General features: G+C 35.4%; 1 protein-coding gene across 1 annotated transcript in view; it reads right to left on the bottom strand.

Moving 5' to 3' along the window:
* Positions 1-27,516, bottom strand: part of Apoltp (Apolipoprotein lipid transfer particle) — a 335,784-nt gene that overhangs the window by 66,370 nt on the left and 241,898 nt on the right. Inside the window, exons 51-58 of the mRNA XM_083117428.1 lie at positions 23,863-24,044; positions 22,761-22,911; positions 17,322-17,490; positions 12,646-12,827; positions 11,156-11,310; positions 5,410-5,541; positions 4,274-4,376; positions 55-165 (exon numbers count right to left, since the gene is read on the bottom strand). Of these exons, the coding sequence (XP_082973554.1) occupies positions 55-165; positions 4,274-4,376; positions 5,410-5,541; positions 11,156-11,310; positions 12,646-12,827; positions 17,322-17,490; positions 22,761-22,911; positions 23,863-24,044 (1,185 nt within the window). The remainder of the gene's footprint in view (positions 1-54; positions 166-4,273; positions 4,377-5,409; positions 5,542-11,155; positions 11,311-12,645; positions 12,828-17,321; positions 17,491-22,760; positions 22,912-23,862; positions 24,045-27,516) is intronic.

Below are 27,516 nucleotides of genomic sequence, written 5' to 3'. Positions count from 1 at the left end.
AAGAATTTACTTAATTGAAAATTGCATACACTAATTAAAAACTGTTAAACTTACTTTGTCATAATGAGCAAATAGTTTTTCAAAAATCTCAGAAAATTCTATCGATGAATCACCTTTCATGAAACTTGTGATCAGGTCCGCTAATTGTTTGTATACTTCTTTCATCTGTAATATATATAAAAATGTCAATCATAACAATTAGATCATTTTTGAGTGCAACACCCTCAAAGACAGCATATGTTAAAAGCTGATACTTTATTTAATTGTAAACAATTTCTGACAGCATGAAAATGCACTGAGACATCAACAAATATTTTGGATCACTTAAGATAAGATGAAGATATATATATTTTCTTTTCCCTGTTCCTTCAACATGCAAATTTCACTGTGAATATGAAAATGATTATAGTGTTCCAATGCAGAGATTAGTACACAGTATTTGGAAAATGGTCCAGTCCAAGCAACAAAAGATATTGGCAGCTTGTTGTGTTGCTTTGGTTTGAAAGGTTTCACGAAACAGCGAGCTTTCAGACCAAAGCTACAAGCAACATGTGACTAGGACACAGCTGTTGCTTGAGAACAAGTAATAAATGCAATATTTAAAACTAAAATGACACTACAAGCTGCATCTCTCTTTTCTTGCTTTTGTGGCACTTGGACTAGGCCATTTTCCCACACCATGCATTGTGTCGTCTCTGCCTGTTGTTCACGTGGGCAAGTTGAATGCTTGCTTACAGACTGAAAGGCCCTTGTCACTTTGGTATGAAAACAACATGTCCTGTGTCACTTTGGTCTGAAAGCTCCCTTACTAAGGGTTCATTTCTAAGTGACACGTGTCGCTTTGGTCTGAAAGAGGAGAATGCTTTCATGAATGATCTGAAGGAGAGGGTTAAAATAAGTGACTTCACCCTGGCAGTGTGTCTGCTGGCATGATATGTTTCCATGGCATGTTTTGGCTTTTAGAATCTTATTTGACAGTAAAAATAAATGCCAGTGGCAACCAAGAAGCTATTAAATGGGGCTGCATGTATATAGGATATAAAATGCAATTTTCAATGGCTCGTAGCATAGAATTTGTTTGCCTTGATGTCCCCTACACACTGTGAAAGTTGTTGGCCTTGTTTGGTCACACCCCTGTGACAATTACAAGGAAAAAAGAAGAAATGTTGCAAAAAAAAAAATTCCGATTGACAGAATCTCATAAATAATGTTGTACTTAATTTATTGAGTATTGAGGAATTTTCAAACTGATTGCTTCTGAGAATCTCAGACACAGCTTGATATGGCTAAGCAATTCCATATGTTGCAAACAACTATTAACTGTGCCATTCCACAAGGTACACAAATTCAGTGTTCTGAAACCCAACTATGCCATTTTAATGGAACAGAAAACCAACTGCAGGAAGCTATATGAGCATGACCTGGCAAGAGATCATGGAAGTTTGTGGTCACCTTAGACGAAGTGTGCTCACATGTTATTATGCACATACTTTCCTACACATAGGACAGCAACAATATTTCTAGGTGACAAAATTAACAGAATATATTGAGCAACAACAATCTGGTCTTCAGCATGTAGTCTTGGAGAAAATTAAAGTTTAAAGTTGAAATTTTTACTGTCTTGATAGGATGGTAGGATGGATGGGCATAGTCTTGAACATGGGCGTCCGGAAGGGGGGGCAAGGGGGGGCCGTGGCCCCCCCTGGAAAATGAAAGTCAACCAAAAATGATGTATTTCATTTATATAATTTCATTTTAGCCACAATTCGTATAAGAGTGAATACAGTTTTACAAAAACTTTGTGAATCCTGAACACGAGGATCTCATATTGTTGAAAGAAAAATCGCTACACTAAGACACATAATTATTGCATGAACATCATAAATTCAAATTTAAGCAATGTTTTTTTTAGAGAACAACACTTTTTGGAGAAAATGTGCCTTGTTTGGCCCCCCCCTGGAAAAAAATACCTTCCTTGCCCCTCCCTGGAAAAAATCCTGCGGACGTCCATGGTCTTGAACTAAAGTTCTTCCCCCATAATGCTTTAATCATAATAAGTAATTCTGATGGATAGGTTACACACATTGCACCTTTTGATGATCAGGTAATTCCGTAACAATGTATACAATGGAGTCAAGCTGTACGTGAAATGTGGCAACACAGCACACAGCGATGTCCATTGAACTGTGAAAACTGCAGGCTGTCACTGCTTGAGGTGTTGCCATGTTCCACTTGCATCTTTACTCAGTTGAATAAAAATCTGTATAAAATCGGTTTTGCAATGTGCATTGAAAATGATAATGGACTATGAAAACAGATGCAAAGAGCTTCAAAACAAGACCAATATTGTACTTATTGGACTACCCAACACTAAGAAAAAGTTGTTTAGCAAAATTGATGATAACGGTTTTTTGACAAATTGAAAAAATCTGAAAATCAAGAATTGTGTTTAAAACTTTTCTGCCTGCACCATACTATAATTTCAACACAATTGGATTACCCGCTTTTGATTTACAGAATTAGAGAGCGAGTGTTTGCAAAACTAAAAAAAGGTATTATTGGTTAGCATAGATTAATGCAGAATTGAAAAAACTATTTTTTTATGGAAGTCTACTGGTTAATTTTCAATTGGAGTTCAAACTCGAGTATCTATAATTTTTCATCAGACAGTAGATCTACAGTTTAAAGTTATATCTGAATAGGGTGACCATCATATTTTGACCTAAAAATGGAACATATCATGGAAGTCAGTTTACTCCTTCCTGATAGGATAGCCCTAATTATAAAATTATTGTTATTATTTATTAAATTATGGAGGACATAAATAATGAATCATGAACAATAAATGTAATATGATCTTCTGTTGTTGAAAGATGTTAATTATTATAATCTCAGTATGACTTAAATAGTGTTTCTGGCCACTTTTGGTCAATCTTTGATGTTAATCCTAAGCTGAAGTTGAGGAATGCCAGAAGTATTTTTCAGAAGAACCAATCTTGTTGAGAGCTGTTTTATTCTGCACCAACTGTTTATGAAACTCCCTGAAAAAGTTGCCCCATGTACACACAATGTGAGATTTGTCTTTTGAGTTTGTGTCAAGATAAGATGCAGGAATTTAAGTTCTAGTTGCAGGTCCTTATTGGAACTACATACAATGTACAGTGCATCCAATTCCTTGCAAGGCCAAGAGATCGGGAGAAGTGTGGCGGGTGGTGCTAGTGCATAGGGTTTCACCTGCAGTGCGAATGCAGAGCACAGTGAACAAACTATTAAGAACTGTAGAATTTGACATATTCACAGATTCATTTAGTGCACTGATGAAAAAATTCTCACATCAACAAGTGCATAAATTAGTTTAAATATTGTGTATATAGATATTCATTTTTTATATATTTTTTTCTATGCATAGTATATTATGTTCAACATAATTGGGAGATGTATCCTGTGCTGAACTAATAAATAACAATAATAATAATAATAATAATAATCAGCATTTTTTAGCATGAAATGTCTCTCATATTTAGATTTGGTTTTCAAGCTAAGTCCTAGACTTTTATAAAATGGGACAAATAGTTTTTTTTTTAATAATATTAACGGGACAAGCAGGACACATTTCTGAAATGTATGGTCATCCTAGATCTGAAGCACTATGCACGTGCATCTACCAGGGATCAAACTCAGGGCCTTTTGATTACGAAGTGACAACATTATCACTTCACCATCAAGACAGTCCAGTGAGGTTTAGGTTTATAGAGGTGAAGTTTTCTCCTCCCCAAAGTCAAAGATGTGTTAGGCTTAATATAATTAAAATGCACGTGTAGAAATTTATTTTCCAAAATCAGGGTATAGTATCATTTTAAAATTTATAATAATGGTAGAAGTACACACAATTATGAATTAGAAATACAAGATAGTAAAATTGACAATACCACCAGTAAACCATTATCATAATATCATTATTGGCCTACACTAATAAAGTATTGGTCATTTATTCAAATCCATAATATATATATATATATATATATATATATATATATATATATATATATATATATATATATATATATATATATATATATATATATACATACACACACACAATTCTTGAACATATGGCACCTTACCTGGAAATGAAACAACCTTACATATTCTACACTAGTTCAAGAGTCAGCATCAAATAATGACATGATACCTATACTGCTGACAAATAAGGTTAAATACTAATTTTTAATGCTATAATTGCACAAGTGAGTAATGAAATTTAATTACTTACTGCTTCTATGATCCATATAATTGATCTTTTCACAGCTTCACCAGACTCGCCCAAAATATGCCAAAATTCTTCAATGAACTCTGGTAAGGTTTCTAAATAATCCCTATAAAAGTGATAACAATTCAATATTGTATGATATCTTCACTGAAAATATGATTTAAATTACAAACATGTACAAATATGCTTATGAGGAAATTACAAGTTGAAGTGAATGAATGAATGATTTTTCTTTTGGTGCACCCACACATGGCAATTTGGCACCCTTCAATGTATACAGGGAAATATCTCCTTATCTAAAATCCTTACCAGAGAGTTAAAAAGCCTTGAGAAATGTTAAAGAAATGCAAGGTTGTAAAGGGACCTACACAGCACAAAAACAACGCATTAAGAAAAGGTAAGGATGCACTAAAAGTCTCTCTCTCATTTCCCAAAATATGAATGTGTTTCTGTTAGAAAAATTATTGTAATAACGATTCTCTGTTATGTAGTATGCAGTAATGGATGTAAGTAATCACTTACAACACAGACAAAAGTAATTCAAACTTTTGCTGAAGGACAAGTTTGTGTTAGAAAGCTTTGCCATAGTTAAGAAACAAAAAATAGCTTTGTTGCAGAGGGGTGCATTGCACTTGAGAAAGAATTAATATGATTTTTGTTAATGATGCCTTATGAGGTAGGAGTTTGTTCCTTGTGTGTAAATATTTAAAACAAGTGTAAATTAAGAGAATAACAATATTTGCCCCCAAGCAAAGAGTGGGACACTGAAATCCATGTAGGAGGCTTCAAAATCTATTCTCACCCCAAAGTGTTGAAATCTCTAGCTATGACATTGATTAAAGTTTTGATAAAAACATTCAGTTGAAATATACCATAACTTTTCATAATGAAATAATAAATCAGATAAATCAGTGGATTTAAATATGGGAAATGAACAATGTATGGAAAAATAAGAAATTTTACTGCTCTTTGGAAAATGGAGAACTGTCAAAACATAGAATCTCTTTCCAAAAAGTGATATTATATGTTACTGATCTACAGTTGTGTCACATTTATTAAACAAAGTAGCTAATTTGTATGTAACCCAGAAGACATCTGCAATGCAAGGAGCATAATATATAAAGCTCACTTTTACTCACCTCAGCGAAAGTTCATTTATAAGTGCAAGACTAAGTTGTATTATGTCTTTCATGTAAAATTCATTTTCATGGTATGAATTATTTATAAATATTTTGAGCTCCTCCAGATCATTTTCAAATTGTTTAAGTTCTCTGAAATACAAAAATGAAATATATTATTACCATTGTTGAAACATTATTATTCATACTTTCCTTTTTATTTACAATTATGAACTTCTAATTTTAATCATTACAAGGAAATCTCTGAAAATTTACAAGTTTCTTAAATTGTTTTCATATGATGTGGAAATTCCAATTTAAATGCAAATATATATTTTCCCTGTGTAGTGGCTCCAAAGAAAGATTATTTTCATTGATTTTTTCAGCCATTTTCACCACATTCATGAGGGGTCCTCCCTGATAGTGCAGTGGTAGCATCGTCACTTTGTAATCAAGAGGTCGCAGGTTCGATACCTGGTGGAGGCACATAGTGGTTCATTCGGACTCCACTTTAAACTATAGGTCCAGTCCCAATTAGCCTTACTGTGCATAAAGTGGACTTAAACCACCAAATCAATAAATCAAAACCACATTCATGAGGCTGGATGAATAAGACTAGGTATAGAAACTACCGGCATCTGTGGCAGAGTGGGTAGCACAGCATGCTATGAGGCTCAAATCCCAGCATGGACATGGATGTTTTTTTGTGAGTATCCCGTCATCATTTCATCATATCATCACTCATCCTCATCTTCGCAATTAGCCAAAAGTGGCATAAAAGCAAGGTAAAATAAACCAGATCAATTAATCAAGGTAAAGAAACCATTCATATTAAGGTTCCTGACATAAACATATGTGATATATTTTGTTATTTATTTACTTCTAATGATACTTCAACACTTCTATAATCATGCTGATATTATTACTTATAGTGGGACTACAAGCAAAAGAACATGCACAGAACCACATGTCCTGTGCATCATACGCAAACCTGGAGAGGGAGGGGTAGAGTGGAGCAGGCTTCGCCATGGGCCAAGCTGAATGGATGGAGGGGAAGATTGAATTGAATTGAAAAGTCTTTTTATTTACTACAGAGTGAGATTCAGCATTGGGCTGCTCTACCACCTAACTCTGGTGATTAAAAGTTACAATACACATATTTATAATACTGAAATCAAATATATAACATAACATGAATGAATTTGACATAAATGAAAATTAATAAAATTTTAAGAGAATACAATGACAGATACATTAACACACACATACACATACACACGTGTACATATGCAATTTCCAAATCGATACTAAAATAGCATGTACACAGGTTGAAATATTCGCTGTGCCAGATAAGTGTATGCAAAATACATGGTTTTACTTTACTTGATTCTTGTTGCTTAGCCATACGAGCTAATGCTCAACTGTTGTCTTCGCAATAAAAATAATACGACTTGTTCTTTGAAGTTTTTGGGTGTTGTAGCAAAAGAAACATAATGGGGAAGAGCATTCCAAACCTTTGCAGACCAGAGGGAGAAGGAGCCTTCGAAACTGACAGCAGAGTGGTGGGGAATGTCGATTTTTCGCTGACCTCTAGTATTTATGAATGTATGTAATTTCTAAATGTCAGTTTGTCGTGTAGATAGCTAGGTGTTTGCAATTTTAATATCTTATATATTGTAGAACACTGATGCAGAACACGTTGCCTAGGCATGTTAAGGATTTTGTATGTATCGAGCAAGGGTAAGATGTGCTGATTTCTCCTGATCGAGAGAACGTAACGAATGCAAGAATTCTGTATTTTTTGTATTCTGTTTGATATTTTACGTTGTAAATTTGTGCTGTACACCACATCACAGTAATCAAAAATAGGATATATTAGAGTTTCAATGAGATATAGTTTCGTTTCTCTAGTAAAAAAGTATCTTCTCCTGTAGAGTAATCTCATTATTGTTAGTGCTTTTGTGCATTGCGCTGAGATATGTGCTGACCAGGAAAAATTTGGATCGAAAGTAAGGCCTAGATTTTTAACCGTTGATGAATAAATTATGTTTTGGTTTTTAATTTTGATGTTAATTGTGTCATAATTTACTTTTTCAAGATAATAGTTAGAGCCTAAAATTGTGTATACGCATTTATTCGGGTTAATTGTGAGCCCATTTGCAGTGAGCAAAGTGTTAAGGGCATGTAAATCATTGTTTAGATTATCTATCTTGTTTAACAAATCCGATGGTGATGACAATATCATCAACTGCATGTTATCTGCGTAACAATGTATATTACAATGGCTGATGGTCTTTGATATATCAGCGACGTATAATGTGTATAAAAGGGGGGGGGGCAGAATGGAACCTTGCGGGATTCCTCCATTTAATGTTATCGGTGATGATCCGGTGTCGGCAGGGTAAAAAACTCTGTCTTCCTTCGTCTAGATATGATTGAAACCAGTTTATTACAGGTTTCGAAAAACAGTAGTATTTCATTCTTGCTAGGAGAAGGTTATGATGGACAAGATCAAAAGCTTTAGAAAGGTCTAATAATACTAGTATAGTTGGTTTTTTATCATTAATCGAACGTAAACTATTGTCCGTCACAGATAATAATGCCGTGGTTGTACTATGAGAAGCACGGAAACCTGATTGAGAATCAGGTAACATTTTATATTTTGCAATGTAATCTTTTAATTGTATAGATACTATCTTTTCTGTGGCTTTTGAAAATATTGATAGAATACTGATTGGTCTTAAATCGCTTAGAGAGGTGAATGTCTGCTTTTTGAGGAGAGGAATAACTCAAGCTTCCTTCCATGCATTTGGAAATTGGCCGGTTTTCAGAGAAAAATTTATAGTATGTGCGAGTGCTGGAAGTATGAAGGAAAGTGTCAGTTTAAGCATTTTGCACGTAATGTTGTCCACTCCTGCAGCATTTGATGAAATGCAGTACACTGCCATTTCAACCTCAGAATCTTGAACCTGGCGAAAGGATAATTCTTTTGCATCGTTTCGAAAGCAGTTCTCCAAGAAATACTTGCACTCCATTGCAATAATGGCATTGTCTCAAGGAACAACAAAATGTTGATTAATTTCAGAGGGACTGCTCAGATGAGGTGGACGTTCTCCCGTGTTCCGTTTGCTACCGATGCTGATTGTTTTCAGGCTATTCCACATATTCTTTGAATTTCTCTTATTGTTATGTACAATAAAAGAAAAATAAGCTTTCTTTCTCTTGGCCATAACAGAGGTGGTAAAATTTCTTAATCTTTTATATTCGTTTCATGAGCAGCTTAAGATTATCCGTTAGCCACGGCGCTGGCTCATTCGTCACCCTAACCGTTTGCAATGGGGCGTGAACGTTAAACAGGTCGAGATTCTATTTTAGAATCAATGTTTCCAAGTTTAAACATTTCATTCCAATTGATGTTTACAGCATCTAGACAAAAATTTTCATATTCAAATTTCTTAAAATCTTGGTACGTAACGTCCTTGGCTTTATCCCTGGGTTTTGCGCAATGCAGTGACACGCTCGTCAAGCAGTGGTCTGAAGTTCTGATTGGACTCGCGATTTCGAAAAAAATACAATGTTCGGGTTGTCAGCTATTAAATCTAACAATATTTTGGAAGATTCGGTTATTCTAGTGGGCATATTAATCAATTGTGTTAAACTATATGATTTAATAATATCTTTAAGAAACAGGGTCTCCACTTTTTCTGTGCTGAGCATGTCACAATTAAAATCGGCTAGCATAAGGAAAGTGTCTACACTGGCATAGTTATCTGTAATAATTTCTTCCATGATGGTGAGATTTGTATAGGCTACATTCGGTGGATGGTAAAATGCGCAAATACCAAGTTTTAAGTCACTTACACTAACTACCATGTTAATATATTCAATATCATTGGCTTTGGATGGTCGGAAGTCTACGAATTTTACTGCCAGCACCGAGCGGGTAAAAATGGCAATGCCCCTGCCTTCTTTCTTGCTTCCATCATTACAGAAAACTGAGTAACCGGGGATGTTGATTTCATTCGTCCCTTCTGCACTACAGAGCCACGTTTCCGTTATTATTACTATATCGTAAGCACGTTGGCGTACCACGAACCTCAGTTCGTCTATCTTCGGGATTAAAGAACGAACATTTGCGTGTGCTATGCTGAGGTCAGATAAATTTGGCAATCTCTGCTTTCGAAAAAGGGTGCCGTGGGTCTTTCACCGAGTAATGGGGGTTGAAATTGTTTGATGGTCAGGCAGGTAGGGGTGACTCTCTCTCATGACATTTTCACCCATTCTTGAAAGAAAAAGGCGTTACTGTTCCTCTTTCCCTCCCCTTTCTCTGTGGCCGATCAAAATACGTAGCTGTGGGGACATTCTTTGATCGAAAAAGCAAACAATATATCAAGGCAAGCACTTACCTGACTTACACGAAAATTTCTAAGAGACACATCTAGGTTATTTCTTCTCTTCATTGGGTGGAGTCGAGTACACAAACAACGACACACAATCACACACACATTTACACACACTATTGCTTGAGACGAAGACACAAACACACATTATTTTAATGGCAAAATAGAATTAAAGATATTTAGATTATTTGTTTTCATGGTTCTTGTAGAATACACTTCCTATGAGCGACATAGGAGGCACTTGCTGCTGTCCCAGAGTTGTCTTTCTTCTTCTTCTTCTCTTTTTTTTCACGTATTACGGCTTGATTGTTTTACAGGTTTGATAGTTGTCTACACAATGTGACATAGTGTTTCGTGTTACCTTTCCTCACCACTATTTTCCCATCTTCCGTGTACACCTGTTTGAGACCAAACTTCTTGATGGCCTTCCTGAGAAGCTGCAAAGATCTTCTCTTATGAAGATTCCAGAGTTTTTTAGTTTTCTTTTGTTCCTGAAAACCAGTTATCTTGCCCTGTAATTAGTAAATTTCACAATGATGCCTCTGTGCGACCCAGGAGACTTCCGTCCTACCATGTGCGTGCAGCACGAATCACTGTTGCTTACGTGAACCCCTAAATGCTCCTCAAAAAGAGACAGGGCGATGTTGTCGGTGCTTTCCCCTTCGGTCTCTGGAATTCTGAAGATACATATACTATTTCTTCTCTGGTATTGTTCCAGATTCTCTGTTTCTTCTTGCAAATTTTGGATATTTTCGTCTCTGTCCACGAGTTCAGCGTGAAGAGAGTGGACTTCTTCCGAATTGAACTTCATTGTCTCTATCAAACGATCCACCACAGCTTTTGTGATCGATTCAATTATGGAATCTGATCAGTTTTAGCACTTCTGGAGTTTGCACCACTGATTTCACTTGCTCGCAGATTTCTCTGACGAAGGCCGCTGTGCCCTGCAGGGGTGATGCTGATGCTTCGCATTTTCTAGGCGCCGTGGCTGCTGCTTTGTTCGCGTTCACAAGCGAAAGAAACTATTCAATATTTCGACAGAGTGACTGGGGTGGGAAAGTATATCTATACAGAAATCGTTCACACTATCACTTACGAAACAGTTTCTATGAAACAACACCGCTTATCCTCTTTACACCTGCATTTGTATAACGAAATTCTGGGAGCGCAACTTACACACGTTCACTCGGCCATGCACTCTCAACTCAAAATGAACAAAGGCTACAGGTTCTTTTGTTGTGGTCTCACTACATGTAAGCACTCCAGTAAAATTGAATTAATACTGGTACTTCAATGGAAGGAGCTATAGTTAGACATTTACTTATACACATTAAAATAGCATAATAATGAACTGAAAAAACTCTTACTCCATGTCATCAAGCATAGTTTTAATATATGGCTTGGAATCCCTCCATACGTCTTTCATAATATCCTTAACTTCATAGTTAATGGTATGTTTCCAGTAATTCAGTGAGTCAGCAGTATCATTCCATAGAGAATCCACAGCATTTTCTATTCCTGTCTGCATAAAAGGAAAATTGTGCAGTTAGGTGTTTATGTAATGACCAATGTGACATATAGGGATAATTTCATTGACATCAAAAATTGGAATTACTTATTATGAGGTTAATAACTAATAATTAAAGGATGAGGATGTGTACCAACCTTGTACCATGTGCCCTATATCAGAAATAAAGTAGGATTAGGATTAAGTGTCTTAGTTATTTCAGACAGCATCATGAACTTGTGGAATATATTTTATTGATTTAGAGTAGGCATTAGTGAGTAGTACATTGCTTCCCAATTTTGTGATGTGAAATTCTTTGTAATCATAACTTAACTTCCAAACTAAGAACAGTAATTTTCTTATTGCTGATAAGCAGAAATAGAGTAGATGCGGCACAGTATCTGGCTTACTATTAAATACTAATACAACATTTTAAAAGAATTCCTTTTTCTAATTTAGAACCCTTTGCATTTCTAATTTAGACCCTCTCATCTTTAACCAAATATTTTAACAAGGGATGGGACAGATTAATCAGTATTAATTAGTATTGGCCAATATAGGCAAATTGGTGTATCGATAAAATTGTCAATAATTCTACAAATTGAATATGTCAATAAATATCTTACAATTTAGTGAAAGATTGTGCCATTTTGTTATAAATTTTATGGATGTAAACATAAGTGTCTCGATTTCACACTTGAGAAAAAAGGCAGCTGTCTAAATGTGCAGCTTATTTTGCATTGCAAAGGCTTGGTTTATCTGGTAACATGCATTTATTAAGGTGGTCAATGAACCATTAAGGTTCTTCTAGAACCATTTGGAATTTTGTATTGGATCAGTAGAATATCAGTATCGGTAAATTTTATATCGATACTTTATTGGTATCGGCAGAAATTTCATGAAATTTAAGCAAAAAATGGTACAAGTTTTTGACTTTTAACCACTTTTGTATTTTCTTGATCCAATAATTCTCTTGGTCTGTATCCGTTTTGGTAGTGAAAATTCTGTATATTGTGGTGCTGGGTATAAAGTTGAAATGCTTGGGGGAATTACATGTCTGATCAAGAGGAAGTCAACTGTGAAGGTCAACACACAACTGCTTTTTTTTTTAAAGTATTTCTTCTTATTATGAGACTATGAACTAAGTTTCTTTAAAAAATTCATTGTTGTAAAAGATTACTATGTTTAAATCAATTATTCCATGTATAACCTTAGTTCATTTTAATTTTCTATTAATTATTCTTTATCATTATTAAATTAATAAAATGGTTCACTGAATAATATTAAATAAATAAATAATATTTATTATTATTAAATATAATAATAATGGCATAGCATTATTATACATACCATTATATCACTCTTAAGTTCAGGTCTCCATGTCAATTTTGATGTTACAAGACGAGAATGATTTAACTTTAGATAAAATGCAACATCTGAAATAAATGTATTGTCATACTGTCTCCAAATATTATAAACAGCGTTCCTTGAATCAGGAATTTTTCCAATCATTCGCAAGTTTTCTGAAGCATCTGCAATAAAAATAATAAAAATATGGACAACTAATTATATATACAGATATTATCATTATGTTAGTTCAAATGAACAAAACGAAATGTAAATATCACACATATAAATATAATTAATTCTTAAATTAAAAGACCAGTTAATAAGTTTTAAATTTTCTAATATTGGGGATCTTAGTAGTCTATTTGGTAGGGTATCTGATTGCAGTAGAGATAAAATAGGTGTGGAGTACTACCTCTTTTGTACCACAAGGCCATAATTAGACTCAGCAGTTTTCCCACAGAGGGAAAAAGTAGTTGCCCACCACCTGTAGAGTTTTAGAACTCCTATTTTAAGTCCACTTTATGCATGGATAGGCTAATTAGGATTAGACCTTCAGTTTTAAGTGCGATCCAAACCACTAGGTGCCTCCACCAGGTATTGAACCTGGTACCCCTTCACCCACCTCTAGAATCCTGACTATGGCAGCGTGATGCAATGCACAGTGGAGAATTTTACATTTTATCTTTTCCTTTATAAAAATATTAATATTTGACTGCTTAAGGGCATGTGAGATAGTCTCCGTGCCAACTTAGCTCCTTTGGAGCCAGATCTGGCTCTTTGTGCACTAGTTTGTCTGTAAACTGGGGCACCCGCCCCGTGCCTCACTATGATACCATCACTGGTTCCGGCCCACATAGAGCAACTTTTGTCATGATTATACATTTTGCATGTGATGTAATATTTTATATTGGCTGCGTCGCCCCATCCCCTCTTATATCCCCAGCTACTTTTTTTTTTTATAGCTCCATGTTGACATGAAATTGGCATAATATTGTTATCAGGGAATCCTTTATTTTCGATTTCGTACGACCATGAGATAGGTGATGCTGCCAGATCTAGATGGTGATAACTAGAGCCTGGATTTATAAGCACAATCAAACAATAAAATAAGCAAGTTAATAAGAACAAAAAATAAAAATAATAAGCACCAAAATAAGCATAAACAAATACAGGAAAATCTGGAAAAAATATTTGTTTATTAGATCTATTAGCTTATTCAAAGCTGTTAAGGAAGGTCATCTTGCATTTTTTTTTTTTTTTGTGAAGCTCCTGCATCTGTCAGTGAAGTATGATTTGTATAGTAAAAATGTTCTTTCCACATCGCATGACATCACAGGTGCATGTGAAAAACACCACAGTCCTTCTTCGATGAATTCCTCTTCAATGTCTGTTTCTTCACCAGAAATCTTTTTATAAATTTGACACAGTGTTTTGTAACCGGGATTTTTCAATACCTGACTGAGCTTGTCGGACACAATTTTAGCAACACCGTGAGTTTCTGAAGACAACGTTACTGAAATTTTATCAATCAGAGAAAGTGAATGTTGCAATGGATATTTCGTGCTTTCAACTGTGTTATAATATCAGGTAATTTGGAAAAAATATTATGGGTGGACTCAGGCACGTATCCACAAATTCTTTTCGGGGGGGGGGGGGCTAAACATCATTTTTTTACAGGGATATAGATAGAACCTCGCAAGGTTTAAAGTCGATGGTGGCGATTCAGTTCCAAAAAGGGGGGGGGGGGGGCAAGAAAAGATTTCTTTCTCTTGGTAGACAAAGGTTAGCATTAAAAAGCCATAGTGCGGGGCCAAAATTGGAGAGCAACTGTCTCCTAAATCTGAAACTGTTTAAGCTGCTGTTTTTTTTCTTCTTTTCTTTTTTTTCTTCTTTCAGAACGTGATATCGGGACATTTTTTATCACTTGACTCCTCTGTTTTCCATCCTTGTGACTTGGATCTTCAAGATTTAGGAAGAATTCAGACAAAAGGCACACAAACGTAGTTTGCAATGAGTGACCCAATCAACAGAAACTTTTCACACCGTAGCGGCATGACAGGCTGCACAAGCCTGTGTTCGATCTGTGAAATCCTCAAGCGACTCGTATTGCTTGTAGCTTCGGTGTGAAACCTGGTAGGTCAATCTTATTGTCACCTTGAAACGGCCGCTCGTGTTGACCACAGAAGAAAAATATCTTGTCAACCGGTGGGAATGTCCCTTAGTTTTATTCTATCTCTTTTTTCTCTGCTTGTTAATTAAACAGGCAACATCTTATGGTTGGGCATACACAAGAGATGTGCTATGCAGAAATTTTAGCGGAAAATGTGGACTCCACCACGCATACCGTGCCATTGCTCTACAGCGACAGCAAAAGATCAAGCGAAGCCAAGGGTGACACGGTAGCTCACTTAGTAGAACAAAGAATGGCACGGATGCCAGAGACCCTGGTTTTGGAGTCATGGTCGAGCTTGCTTTTTCCGCTAAAATGTCCACATATGAAACATCTTCTTGCTTTCTCTTCTCGACATTCATAAAATTTTCGGCCTTCATGGCTGCCCCTTTGTGGTAGTTAGTGTTTGAGTGTTTTTCCAAAACAATTGACTTAAAAGTCCTTTTTTAACACACAAAACTCTCGGACTGCATACACGAAACTTGGTCCGGTCACTAATAAATCGTCACTCAAAACTTAGATTTTCAGTCGATCTGTGCAGCTTATTTCCTTTTTTTTTTTTTAAATAAAAAATGATGCTCCAATTTCCCATTACTGCTGAAATATTTACTTTAGAGGCCTTCGATCTCTTCGGCTCATGACCCGAAACTAGCACTACACTGTCGGCAAAATGTCTTCAGCTTTGGACCAGAACTTGTACTAATAGTGGTAGACTTCAGCACTTTTCAGGAAAATATGTCATTTGTCCTCTTCCCCCCGAATCTCTACATCTTATAAAACTGTCAATGGACACTGACTGATCACTAATCGACTGTCACACTTACTCGTGAAGTCTTATTGAATTATTCTGTTGTACAGACCAACTGTGAAATTGAATCCGCGTATTTATATCCATATTATATTCTGGAATGTTCCGCTCTTTTTTTGTAGTAATGCAACGAATCACCCGACTCATGGCGCTACCTTCAACAGTGCTTTGTTGTGCAACTTTCAAATGCTGACAAATCTTTAAATTATGCTCAAGTTCGTTGCGACAACACCAAAAGAGCAAGAAAAGTTTACATACAATATTATCAATAACAGGACTATCCTTCAGGGTTCTAGAACATTCTCCGCCTTTCCTCGATAATTATATTTCTCCTTAACTTATAATCACAATATTTTATTTCACACACACAAGCCAAAAACCTCATTTTATCTAGTGTAAATCGAAAAATTTCGGAGGGGGCTCGAGCCCCCTGAGCCCCCCCTCTGGATTCGTGCCTGGATGGACTGTATCTTTCCTTGGATGCCATTTCTCCCATGCGGATATTTAGAAGCATTGATCTCGTCATTTCGATGGCATCGCGTGATTGAAATAGGATTGAAATATGGCAGATTTGGGTAAAATATGCTACTTTAAACCAAAATCATAAAATAAGCAAGCATAACCATTTCCTGCAGAAATAAGCATTTATAAGCACTTTCAAACTTAGTTAAATAGCTCATGAAGGCATGTAATATGAAGTATAACCTTTCTTCTTACCATTAGAAATCTCGAAAAGAATATGCTTTTCGCTTATAAATCCGGGCTCTAGTTATAACTAAGAATAAATTGTCATCAATTTAGAGTTAACGGTAATAGCAGCACCCCACTCCTTTGACAACTAACATTACTCTAGGAAGCACTTCATAAATCTAGCTCCTTGAAAGTCAGTTTTAACTCCATTTAAGGTGAAATTTAGCTCTTTTATGTGCACCAGGTTTGGCAACACTGCCAGCAGGCAAGGAGAAATGCATTGGGCATATTTTTTGATTTGTTATTTTGGGAATATCAAACTTCCAATGGAATTGAAAAATGATATCAACGGGAAGAGGGCACTTTGAAGAAGTGATTGCTCAGCAGAAAAGTCGAAACTCCCATTTGATTAGCCGTAACTTGATATTCAAGTTGATTCACCATAAGGAATACATGGAATTCCTAAAATTCTTATTCGTCATATTTTTTACAGGTCGTATCTAGCTCAATAATCAACTTTGAAAAATGCTTCGACCTGCCGCATGTGGAGAAATTGATACTCTCTTGCACCCCCACGTTTTTCTTCAGTAGCATTGCCCATTCCGAAAATATTCAAATAAATGCACACATGGTGCGTAACTGTATCTCCTCGCCTTAACCAAAAATATTGGAACAACTATGTCAAAATGTTGATAAGAACTGTAACAATATATGTAAAATGCAGCCTCCCTCATGGCATAGTGGTAACATCATTGCCTTGTAATCAAGGGGTCGCACGCAGGTTCAAAATGTTAGACGCACAGTAGTCCAAAGTAGTCCAAATCCCACTTTAAACTGTAGCTCCAGTCCCGGTTAAAACAACAATTCAATCAAGTGAAAAAGATAAGTAACAAACTTTGCAATCAAAATTTTAAGTTATGACACATAGAAAATATATACGTATTTTTGCAGTGTGAGTGTGTGTGTGTGCGTTACTGTTAGTTTACACTTACAGTTATTGGTACATACCAGGAGTTAAATTAACATTGAGCTGCACCACCAATTCTTCTAGATTTATAAAAAATTCTCCAGTGGCATTAAAATTCCTTCCTTGAACATTGTTGCCATCTATACGGTATACAGGGTATTTTGGTGTATATTTTCCACTAGCAAAGAAGTAATCAGATGGTGAGCTTTTCTAAAAAAAGAAAGAGAAATAATACATTAAATAATACAAAAGTTTTCAATACATTTTGATAAACCTGTGTTCAAAATCAACAATAGAGAAAGTGAACTATGGCCACATTCATTAACCTCTCTTTTTCTTCCTTTATAATGAAAAATATACTAAGGAAATGAAAGAAACTTAGACAAAGAAACAGAAGAGCAGATGAGCCTGTGTTAAGGCAGCCTTCAGACTGAAGTGACAAGCAACATGTGATAGGTGACAAATGCCATGCCATTTGGAAATGAACCTCCAGAAATAAATGCAACTTTGTATTGCAGTGGCATGACAAGCTGCACATGTTGCTTGTCACATGTGTCTCACTCAGATGTGCATGTTATGCAGTGAATGATTTTTTAAATATGCATGTCACTCTAGTGTGAAACCCTCATCTTGTATGTCACTTCTGTATGAAAGCTGCCTAATTTATGGTGAAAGTCATGCTGTGTCTTGATTTGGAGAAACCATGGGAATATCTCAATCATGATGGAGATATTGACATTATGGTTCAGGTGACATAATGCTGTGTTGCCACACATCCCTCCAAGAGTGCCCTTAGAGTCCTAGTTGTGGACCCTAAGAGTGTGACACTATGTCCATATCATTATGGGTGTAAGGTAATATGTTACCAGAATATAGGAAATCACCTTAGTGAACGAATATATATAAAGATTACATAGTACTCCCTTTAAATGGCCGTATGTCCCAGATTCAAACTAAATTCACACCAACTTTAGGCATCTAGTAAGATTCTTCAGGAACTGTGGATGACAGTGGATGGAACTCCATACCAAAATAATTTATTAGTATCTTCATGTAATACGTACAAGACTATGTTATAATTATTTATCACAAAATAGCCAGCCCCTGTGGTAGAGTGGTTATCACAGCACACTACAATGCCAGGGGTCCCGGGTTCGAATCCTGGCCTGGCCATGGGTGTTTGAGTGTCCTTTCATCAATTTCATTGTATCATCAGTCATTGTCATCTTCGCAATTAGCAATTAGGCAGAAAAGTCAAGTAAAATAAACCAAATCAAACAATCAAATCAATTATCACTAAATATTATTATAGAAGGCCAGGAGATAAGGTGAAGCCACAATGAGGCCAGAAAACATGGTGAAGGCAGTGATTAAAGGCAAGTGATATGCACTGGCTATGCAGGAGAGGAGAACAGTTAATGCACAATATAAAAAGAAAATTCTAGAAAACAAATAATGACATGTTCTTGTGGAAGGGAGCACAACTTCTGCAGAAGAAGCAGGTGATTTTGTTACATGACAAAGCTTGTTGACTCTCCTTTCTCAAATCTCTACCTTTATTCACCTGTCAAAGGGTCTTTTTTGCAGTTAAAGATTGTCAACAAGAATTGCAATAGGGCAGTCAATTCACTCTATCATGACAATGACACTGCTGATTGTGAGAGATGCCTGCTGGAAATTTGGCAATGTGTGCAAAATATCACTGAAGATTATGTAGAGGTCCTACAAAATTCAGATGTAAGCTCCACTAGTTGCTTTTTCATTGTTTAGTGATCAATAATTATTCAATTACATGATCTTCATAGTTGTGCAGGATCACTGCACTATTTGAGTTGGGAGGAATCAATATGTATTTCTATCCATATTGCAAGTAATTTAACAATCCATAAAATATTTATAAATATTTTTTTAATTAGTGCAGAATTGTTCAGCTCTGTTTTTATTCTTTTGAATGTTATGGCTCTTGTTTTGTAAAGAAACAGTTTTTTTTTCTCTGTAAAGCAAAATCCATGAATGCAGGCATGTATCCAAAAGAGGGAGCTTAACCTCTTGACTACCACTATGTACGTAGTTGAGCCTGCATGCCCTCCTACCACTAGGTTGCTGCAAGTATGTAACCATGCTATTGAGGAGACCTGTCTGTTTTTGTTTTGTTGCATATTTTGTAAACCAAAAGCAGAGAAATATGGAGGAGGAGAATAGTAGTTCATCAGATTATGTTCTGGAAGAAGAGGAGAGAGACTGTAGCGAGTCTGAATATTCAGATATATCTGATGTGGAAGATGAGGCAAAGTCTTTCAAGATTGGATATACGTGAACGATGCTTTCAGTGATGCACGTGAGAATCCACGTTAAGTTTGAAAATGACTGATTTTCATCCTGCCGTCATGGTTGTAGAACTGTCAACACCTGGCAAATGTATTGAAGCATTTCTTTCACATGTTGTAAAATATGTGTGTGCATGGACTAACAAGAGAGCTGACATGGAGTACGCTAAATCGGATCATCCGATATTGACAGATTTTTCAATATAGTTTGGATTTTCAAATTTTTTCTTGTTTATTTGTTTTTCAACACCCCTTTACATGTGTCTGATGGGGTACTGAATAATGTTAATTCTAATGATTTGAGGGCCTCCCCGATGGTGCAGTGGCAGCATAGTCACCTTGTAATCAAGGGATCCTGGGTTTGATACCCAGTGGAGGCACATGGCACAGTGGTTCGGATCCCACTTTAAACTGTAGGTCCAGTCCCAATTAACCTTACTGAGCATAAAGTGGACTTAAAACACCAAATCAATCACAATAACAAATCTAATCATTTGAATACAAAAATTATGGAATTAGAAACCAATATGATAGATGATTTGCACTATCGCTAGGTGTTGCCTAATGCTCTCTGCATAGCATGCTTGTGGGATTCTGCTCTCTATCTACAGGCTGGGATTCAAGAGGTTAATGGGCTCAAGCCCTCCCTGAAATGTTTCGCTTACACCAGAAAAAAAAAAATGTTTCTGGTTTCTCATGTATGAAGAAATATACTGTGATCTAATTTACTTACCTCTGTGCTGTTAGGTATTGGGGTCATTCAGCCATCTTCCAAACATTTTCCTATCTTAACTTCCAATACTATCTTCCCTATTTTAGTAATCATCTCTGACAGATATTGTTCCCATTCTATTGATCTTCTGCCTTCTGGCCTTGCTTCCATTATTTGCTTTGGTTTCTCTCTTCTCCCATTCCAATAACATGACCATACCAACCTAATATTCATCTCTCTATTACGTCTTCAATTGGAGCTGTTCCATGATTTTATTATTTCTAACTCTATCTTCTCTAGTTTTGCTATGACTCATTGTTGCTGTTACTCTACTTTTATGTTTATATTGGAGTGTTAAAATTTATATCCCCTGAAGCAATGTTGGTAGTTATAGTTTTATAAATCCTTAATTTGGTCTTCTCCTGCAACTCCTTTTTTTCCTAAAGTTGTTGCTTTTACAACTTTGATATTCATTTCTTCTAATTTTCTGTTATTTGTAATTATTGGTCCCAGATATTCAAATTTCTCCACTAGTTCAAACTGTTCATCTTGCTTTGTTTGAATTGTTGTATTAAGTCCACTTCATGCACAGATAAGCTAATTAGGACTGGACCTACAATTTAAAGTGGGATCCGAATCACTGTGCAATGTGCCTCCACCAGGTATCGAACCTGGGACCCCTTGATTCCAAGGTGATGATGTTATCACTATGCCATCGGGGAGGCCCTGTACAATTTGCCATTTTACTTCAACATTTCCTTCATATCCTTGTTTTGAGATACGCATTACTTAACTTTTCATTGCGTTCACTATCATTCTTCTGTCTTGTATTGAGCTGGCTCATTCTACTGCCGCCCATTAAAGTTATTGTTTAGTTGATGTTATTAAAGCTATATCATTTGCATACAGGAGTGACTGTACATAAACAGGTTTCATTTCCCATTCCCAACATTACATTTTTGCATTCTTCTTTTGCATTTTTCATGTATTTGATCCAATAGTATTATAAATAACAAAGAGCTGAGACTATCTCCATGCTTAACTTTTCATCCATGTTAAATTCTTTTGATTTCTCTCCTACTATTCTCATTATTTCTTTAACATTCTTATGTATCCTCCTTTGCAGATTCTCTCATTCTCCATGTTGACCGAAGTTGTTGTCATGGTACATTATCAAAAGATGAAGATGTCTTTAGGTCCAAGAAGGTCCTCTGCTCAAAAAATTATCCATTACTTATGGTAGTGCTAGCCTCCTGATGGTGCAGTGGTTGCATCGTTGCCTTGTAATCAAGGGGTCCCAGGTTTGATAACTGGTGGAGGCACATAGTGGTTCAGATCCCACTTTAAACTGTAGGTCAAGTCCCGATTACCCTTACTGTGCATAAAGTGGACTTAAAACACCAACTTATGGTAGCGCAAATACGTATGTGACCTTGAGTTTGTCTTCCTCTCATGGAAGCTGCTCGTTTTTCTTCTCCTATCTCCTCCTCTACTTCCTCTCTTAACCTTCTTTCTAGGATTCTTGTATATAATTTTTAAAAAGAGTGAAACTAGGAAAAGCAGCAGGAGCAGATGAAATATACAGAATCAATAAAGCTGGGAGGAAAGAAAGTAGTACATTGGATGTGAGACAATAGGCAAATTAGCGTGAAAGAGAATTAAAATGCCCACTGTCTGGGAGAGACATATAATCAGTGACCTAATTTACCAAGATAAATAAGTATCAGTTACTGATTTTACATAAACTTTCCGACTGCATGATCAACACATGTACGATGTATTCAACTTGTATCAGAGAAAACTTAATATCAGTACATTGGTACAATATATTAAACCTTTTCTACAACATTAAAAATATTAATATAGCAAGAAACTGATTAGCTTCAAGGAGTTGTTTATTTCTACTGGCTAGTTTCCATGCTGCTGCTTTTTTCCCTTTTGGTTTGCATGTGTTTTTAATTTTCTAGTTATATATGTAAGGGACAGATCTTACAGTTAACTATTTCATGGGTCACAAAAATACATTATCCTTATAAATATTCACAACATTTCTGTAATTGTATTTTAGTTATCACTTTTATACATGTTCAGGTTAATTGTGATATAAGAATGAATGATAATTAGATTGAAGAGATGAAAAAACTAATGTCCCATCTGGGATATGAACATAGAAGCATTTAGGGGTGAGATTGGAAGCCTACATTTCCACATATTCAGCTATGAAAGTGGAAATATATTTACACAATTCAATTTTGAAATTGAATGCAAACAACCATTGCTTCTCTGATATTTTAGTCTTTCTGAACATGTACACAAAAAAATTAGTTCATTCCTTGAAACTGACATACTTCTCATCATTGTAATATGAATATTATATTTTACATGATTGACTACAAGATTTAGCATTTAAATATATTTATTTAACTTCAATAAAAACTTACCTCCATTTTAATTTCCTTAAGTATAGAATTCAATTTAGCATTTGCTATACCCTTCATCAAAGGTAAATATGACCTTTTGTAGTTGGCAAAATTTTGCGTTTCATGAATGGAACCATCACTCATTATCCAACCAGCAGCATTTAAATCCAATCTGCAACATATTTCAAGAAGAACTAAATTTAAAACAACATGAATATTTACTTCTCAATATTATTATCTGATTATACACAGTGCATTTATCCAAAAAAAAATTAAAAATAAATTTTACAATTTAATATATTCATTTAATTTAAACCAACACATAAATTGAAAACTATGTGATATGACTCCAATGACATTTGTATGCACATGTAAGTAACTATTGCTACAAAAGAAAAATTACAAAATAAGGTAAACTCTTATGTCATGTGTTGTTAACTTGATGTGAATGATAACATGACTGCCCAATAACTTCTGTCATACAAGTATTATTTACTTTTATCCTTGACTTTTAACTTTTATCTTCTTTAAACCCATGTGCATGTAATCTTCTTCACTTCCTTCATGAAGAATCTAGGTGATTTTGAAAATTTGGAACAGTCTCTGTTCCAGTACATTTTAAAAAAGAGATTAGTCTATTTTATAAATAAGAGAAAGTCAAATTACCTAAGGGTAAGACTTCATTCACTATACTTCATTTCAAAATTACAAGATCAGACCCCAATTTCTTCACAATTTTTCATCCACAAATAAATATCCAATTTATGTTTATTTTCATGGGCAACTGATTTGATTTACTTACAGAATTATATAATACACTGCAAGTTAAAAATATTTTCTTTAATAAAATTAAGGGTACATGCACATTATCTAATTATAAATATTAAAAAACAACTATAACATTATAACATTATAAATATATAAATAAATACTAATCTAGGTAATGCATAACTATAAAGAATTCAAAACCTAAAATTGATATTTCATAAATTTCCTCTTCCTCCTCCTCCTCCTCCTCCTCATCATCATCATCTCTGTTAAAGTGTATGCATGCATACATTTAGCAAGAGCACTTATACTATTAGTGTTAAAATTTAAGAGTAGAGGAATGTTATGAACTTGCCTAGTAGCACGGTGATTTGCTAGAAGCTCTCCACTGTATTTCCATGTAGTTGAATTTGACTCATCTTTTATGTTTCCTGACACAGTAAGCCTTTTGTTTATATCATTGCAATATTCAAGTTCAACATTGGCTTGTAAAAGAGTTGTTTTATTGCTGAAGTATCGTCCAGTCAGAACTACGTCCTAATAAAATAAATATTATGCATGTTTACAAAACTTATTACATTTTAGATTTAGTTAAATGAAAGGCAAAGTTTTATTTATTAAGTTTTTGTTCCTAGGGTTTTGTTGGATATTTGGCCTGTCTCAATAATGATTTTACATTAAAATGGTAGCACAGATCACCAATAATGTCTTTGTGATTTTTATAGAATTTACAATTCAATATGATGCTTTAAAATGAAACACATTTATGAAAAAGTTGCTGATAGGTGTTCAATTATTTGACAGGTATAGAACACACAATGATAATTGCTAGAACCTTGTTATATCTATACAGAGACCCACACAAGACCCGCAAAAAAACTCGTCTGTGAGGATAATACGCAACACGCACACGCACGTCAAGCCCAGGTGTTCGACATCGTGCAAGCAAGCTTCACGTCACAGCTGTGCACAGGCTTCAATGCTTGTTAGGTTTTTCTCTTTACCCAGGTCCTAAGAAGACATGTGAGACTCGATGTAGTTCTTGCAGGTAGACACGAGTACTACTGTCAGTGTTGACATAGGCAGGGGTGCAGACTTGTCAAAATTATTGGGGGGGGGGCTCTGATCACTGAAATAAATTAATGAATGACTCACTCCCTCCCTTTTTTAAGTTTTGATCTCAGTGTTTGGAATCACGTAAAAGCCCATGAATTCCTCAAAAATATCAAAATTTTTATTCATAGTTCTAATGCAGAATATTAATATTGTCCACGAATGGATATTTCACAAGTTACGTCAACCATAATAGCAAAATATTCCCGACTTTTAATATCGCTACCATGGAGCGCAAAACAGATCTCCCTAATGTATCAATGATCTCGTTCTGAATGTTATGTTAGAGCCATTTGTAGCCCAAAAGTCTCATCCACTACCCTAGTTTATGCACATCATCTTTTGAAACTCTTTTTAGTAAAACTTTTAACAATACTCATAATTACATACTTAGTATATAGTAATAAGTCATGTGTTTTGCTGTCTCTGGTCATAGCCCCCCACAAAGTTGATGGTTTAGTGGTCTCAGCCCCCCAAATTGATGGTCTAGAACATTTCAAATGTGTATTTAAAGTTAAGTTCATGTGGCACAATTCTGAGTAAACTTTACAAGAGAAGCAAAATAATACATTAGATCCTCTAAAGCAAAATTATTTGGGGGCTCTGCCCCCACATCATTAACATTGGGGGGCCTCAAGCCCCCCCAAGCCCCATGGAGTCGGCGCCTATGGCCATAGGCCATTATATTTCACTATGCATGGAAATAATTGAATATCTGCTAGGAGCAGGTGCCTTGAAGTTGTATAACCATTGGCGTAGCAAGGGGTGGGCGAAGTGGGCGACCACCCTGGGCCTTGCACATGTAGGGGCCTCACGTCCCATGAGGTTGATATGAAAAACATAATAAATGGAAGTGAGAAAAATAGAAAAGGCTAATTTTTGTGGGCAATAAAATTAAAACCTTTTGTTTTTATCTGGCTTTATATTCTAGTTTAACGTTATAATTTGAATGAATATGTCAAATCAGAGGCTGGCAGGAGCTCTAAGCCTAAGGGTCTCGAAAAAGTCAAAATAATTCTCATTTCTCAAGTGAAACATTAACGCAAAAATTGCTTGGATATTTTTATTCATTTATTCTTTTCTTGAATAAAAAACACTTTGTCTTGGCTTTTCTTCTGTCTCGTGATCTTGCATAGCCTACCCGATTTTATATGTTAATGATAAAACACCTCCAACTACCATGGAGCAAAGTATGGGGTATTTAAATGCTTCAGTTGTTTTAAACTGAAGAAGGGCATGGTTAATATTAGCAGTTCTTCTTTCCTTCCTACAACAACTTCAGATGCATCTATTGCCCTCTGTAATGGGCACGAAGTTGATCTATCTTCCGAACTTCCTGATCAAGTTCTATGTTTCAGGAATGTGCTTAAATCTTGTTTGTTTTCTACTCTTCAAGTAACAAACCACGAAAAATACGAGGTGCATCCAGAAAGTAAGTTTCCCTATTTTTTTCCCATGAAAGTAAACATAATGAGCTGTGTAAATTGTGCATGCGCAGCAGAGCTAAGACGTATCAATCATATGCCAGGCGGACAGATCCCGCCTGTGGCCAGTAGCGAGGCAGCAGTGGTCCGAAGTGGAAGCTCGTATTCCTTCTCCTTCTCCAAAGTTGGGTAGGAAAGGCCAAACCTGCAGGTTGCATTGTGATTTATGCAGGTTTTTTAGAATTTTAACTTTTTTAACTTTTTTACCTGTGAATAGGTCTACTGTACAAGTTTTATTAGGGAACGGCTTGGTTTTTACGTACTTCTAATAGCAAAAACTTAATATTTTAAATGTACCCTAACCAACCCTTAACCACAATCCTCATATTACATTTTTGACGCAGTACTATGCCAAGTACTTAGTTTTTATACGAACCTGAGGAAAGAGATAGTCAATCTCTGAAACGTCGTTCTACAATAAGAGCACTATACTCACATACGTAAGTACAATTTTTAACTTTCCTTTTCTATATTCTTAGCTGTATCAATTGATTACACCAAAGAGTTCACAATTATGGGGCAAATGACTATCGTTTTAAGATTTGATGATGTTGAAACAGATTGTGTCAAAGAGCTTTTAGGTAGATATTTTGAGCCCCTAGACAGGATTGTGGTTTAGCGCACTCCCTTCCCCCCACTCTATCAAGCACCAACATTCTATGTGCATCCTTCGATATTTTCTACTTAAGCCATGGTTTGCGACATTTACATCCTACAAACTTTGAAATGAGGAAACAAAGAATGACTCATTAAATAATATATAGGTTATATTTAAAGATTCTTAGTTTGTATTTCTGATTTTTAAAAAAAAGTTTGACATATTTAAGGATATTTCAGTTGTCTTACTGCCTAAAGAACATCTTAAAAAACATATTGTTACTACTACTTTGGTTAATGAAAATTCCAGCAGCGTGTTACTGTAGCTGTCATCAATCATCGCTCCCATGGACGATAGGGATGAAGCCAAAAAGAAAATCTATGATATAATAGAAAAACAGGTTAGAGAAGAAAATTTAAGGGAAAAAGGAAACAAAGAAAGGAAAGGGAGTAGGGGAGAAAATGAGCATAAGAAAATCAAAAAGAAGATAAAGAGCATTAAAGAATGGGTTAAAGAAAGGAATGTATACTTGATACGAAAAGGAAAGGAAGACAAGGAAAGGAAAACAAAGGAAAACAAAATGGAAGAATGTTTCTGTTGTAAAGACTTTGAAATGGTAACCCAACTAATAAAATCAAAAGGGAAATTAAGAAAGGGGTCGAAACAAGCATAACCTTGGCCAGATCTGAAAAAAAGAAATTAATTGAAAGTAGCAAGAAAGATAGCATCCCAATTGCTTTTGGGATTCCAAAAACTCACAAGGCAGGAACCCGCTTAAGGCCCATCATACCAATGTATATGCACCCGGGATTTT

Source organism: Lepisma saccharinum, chromosome 2 (assembly GCF_977018435.1).
Source record: "Lepisma saccharinum chromosome 2, izLepSacc3.1, whole genome shotgun sequence".
Taxonomy (NCBI): domain Eukaryota; kingdom Metazoa; phylum Arthropoda; class Insecta; order Zygentoma; family Lepismatidae; genus Lepisma; species Lepisma saccharinum.
Note: the sequence above shows the minus strand (reverse complement) of the source record. Positions and strands in the feature narration are given on the sequence as shown.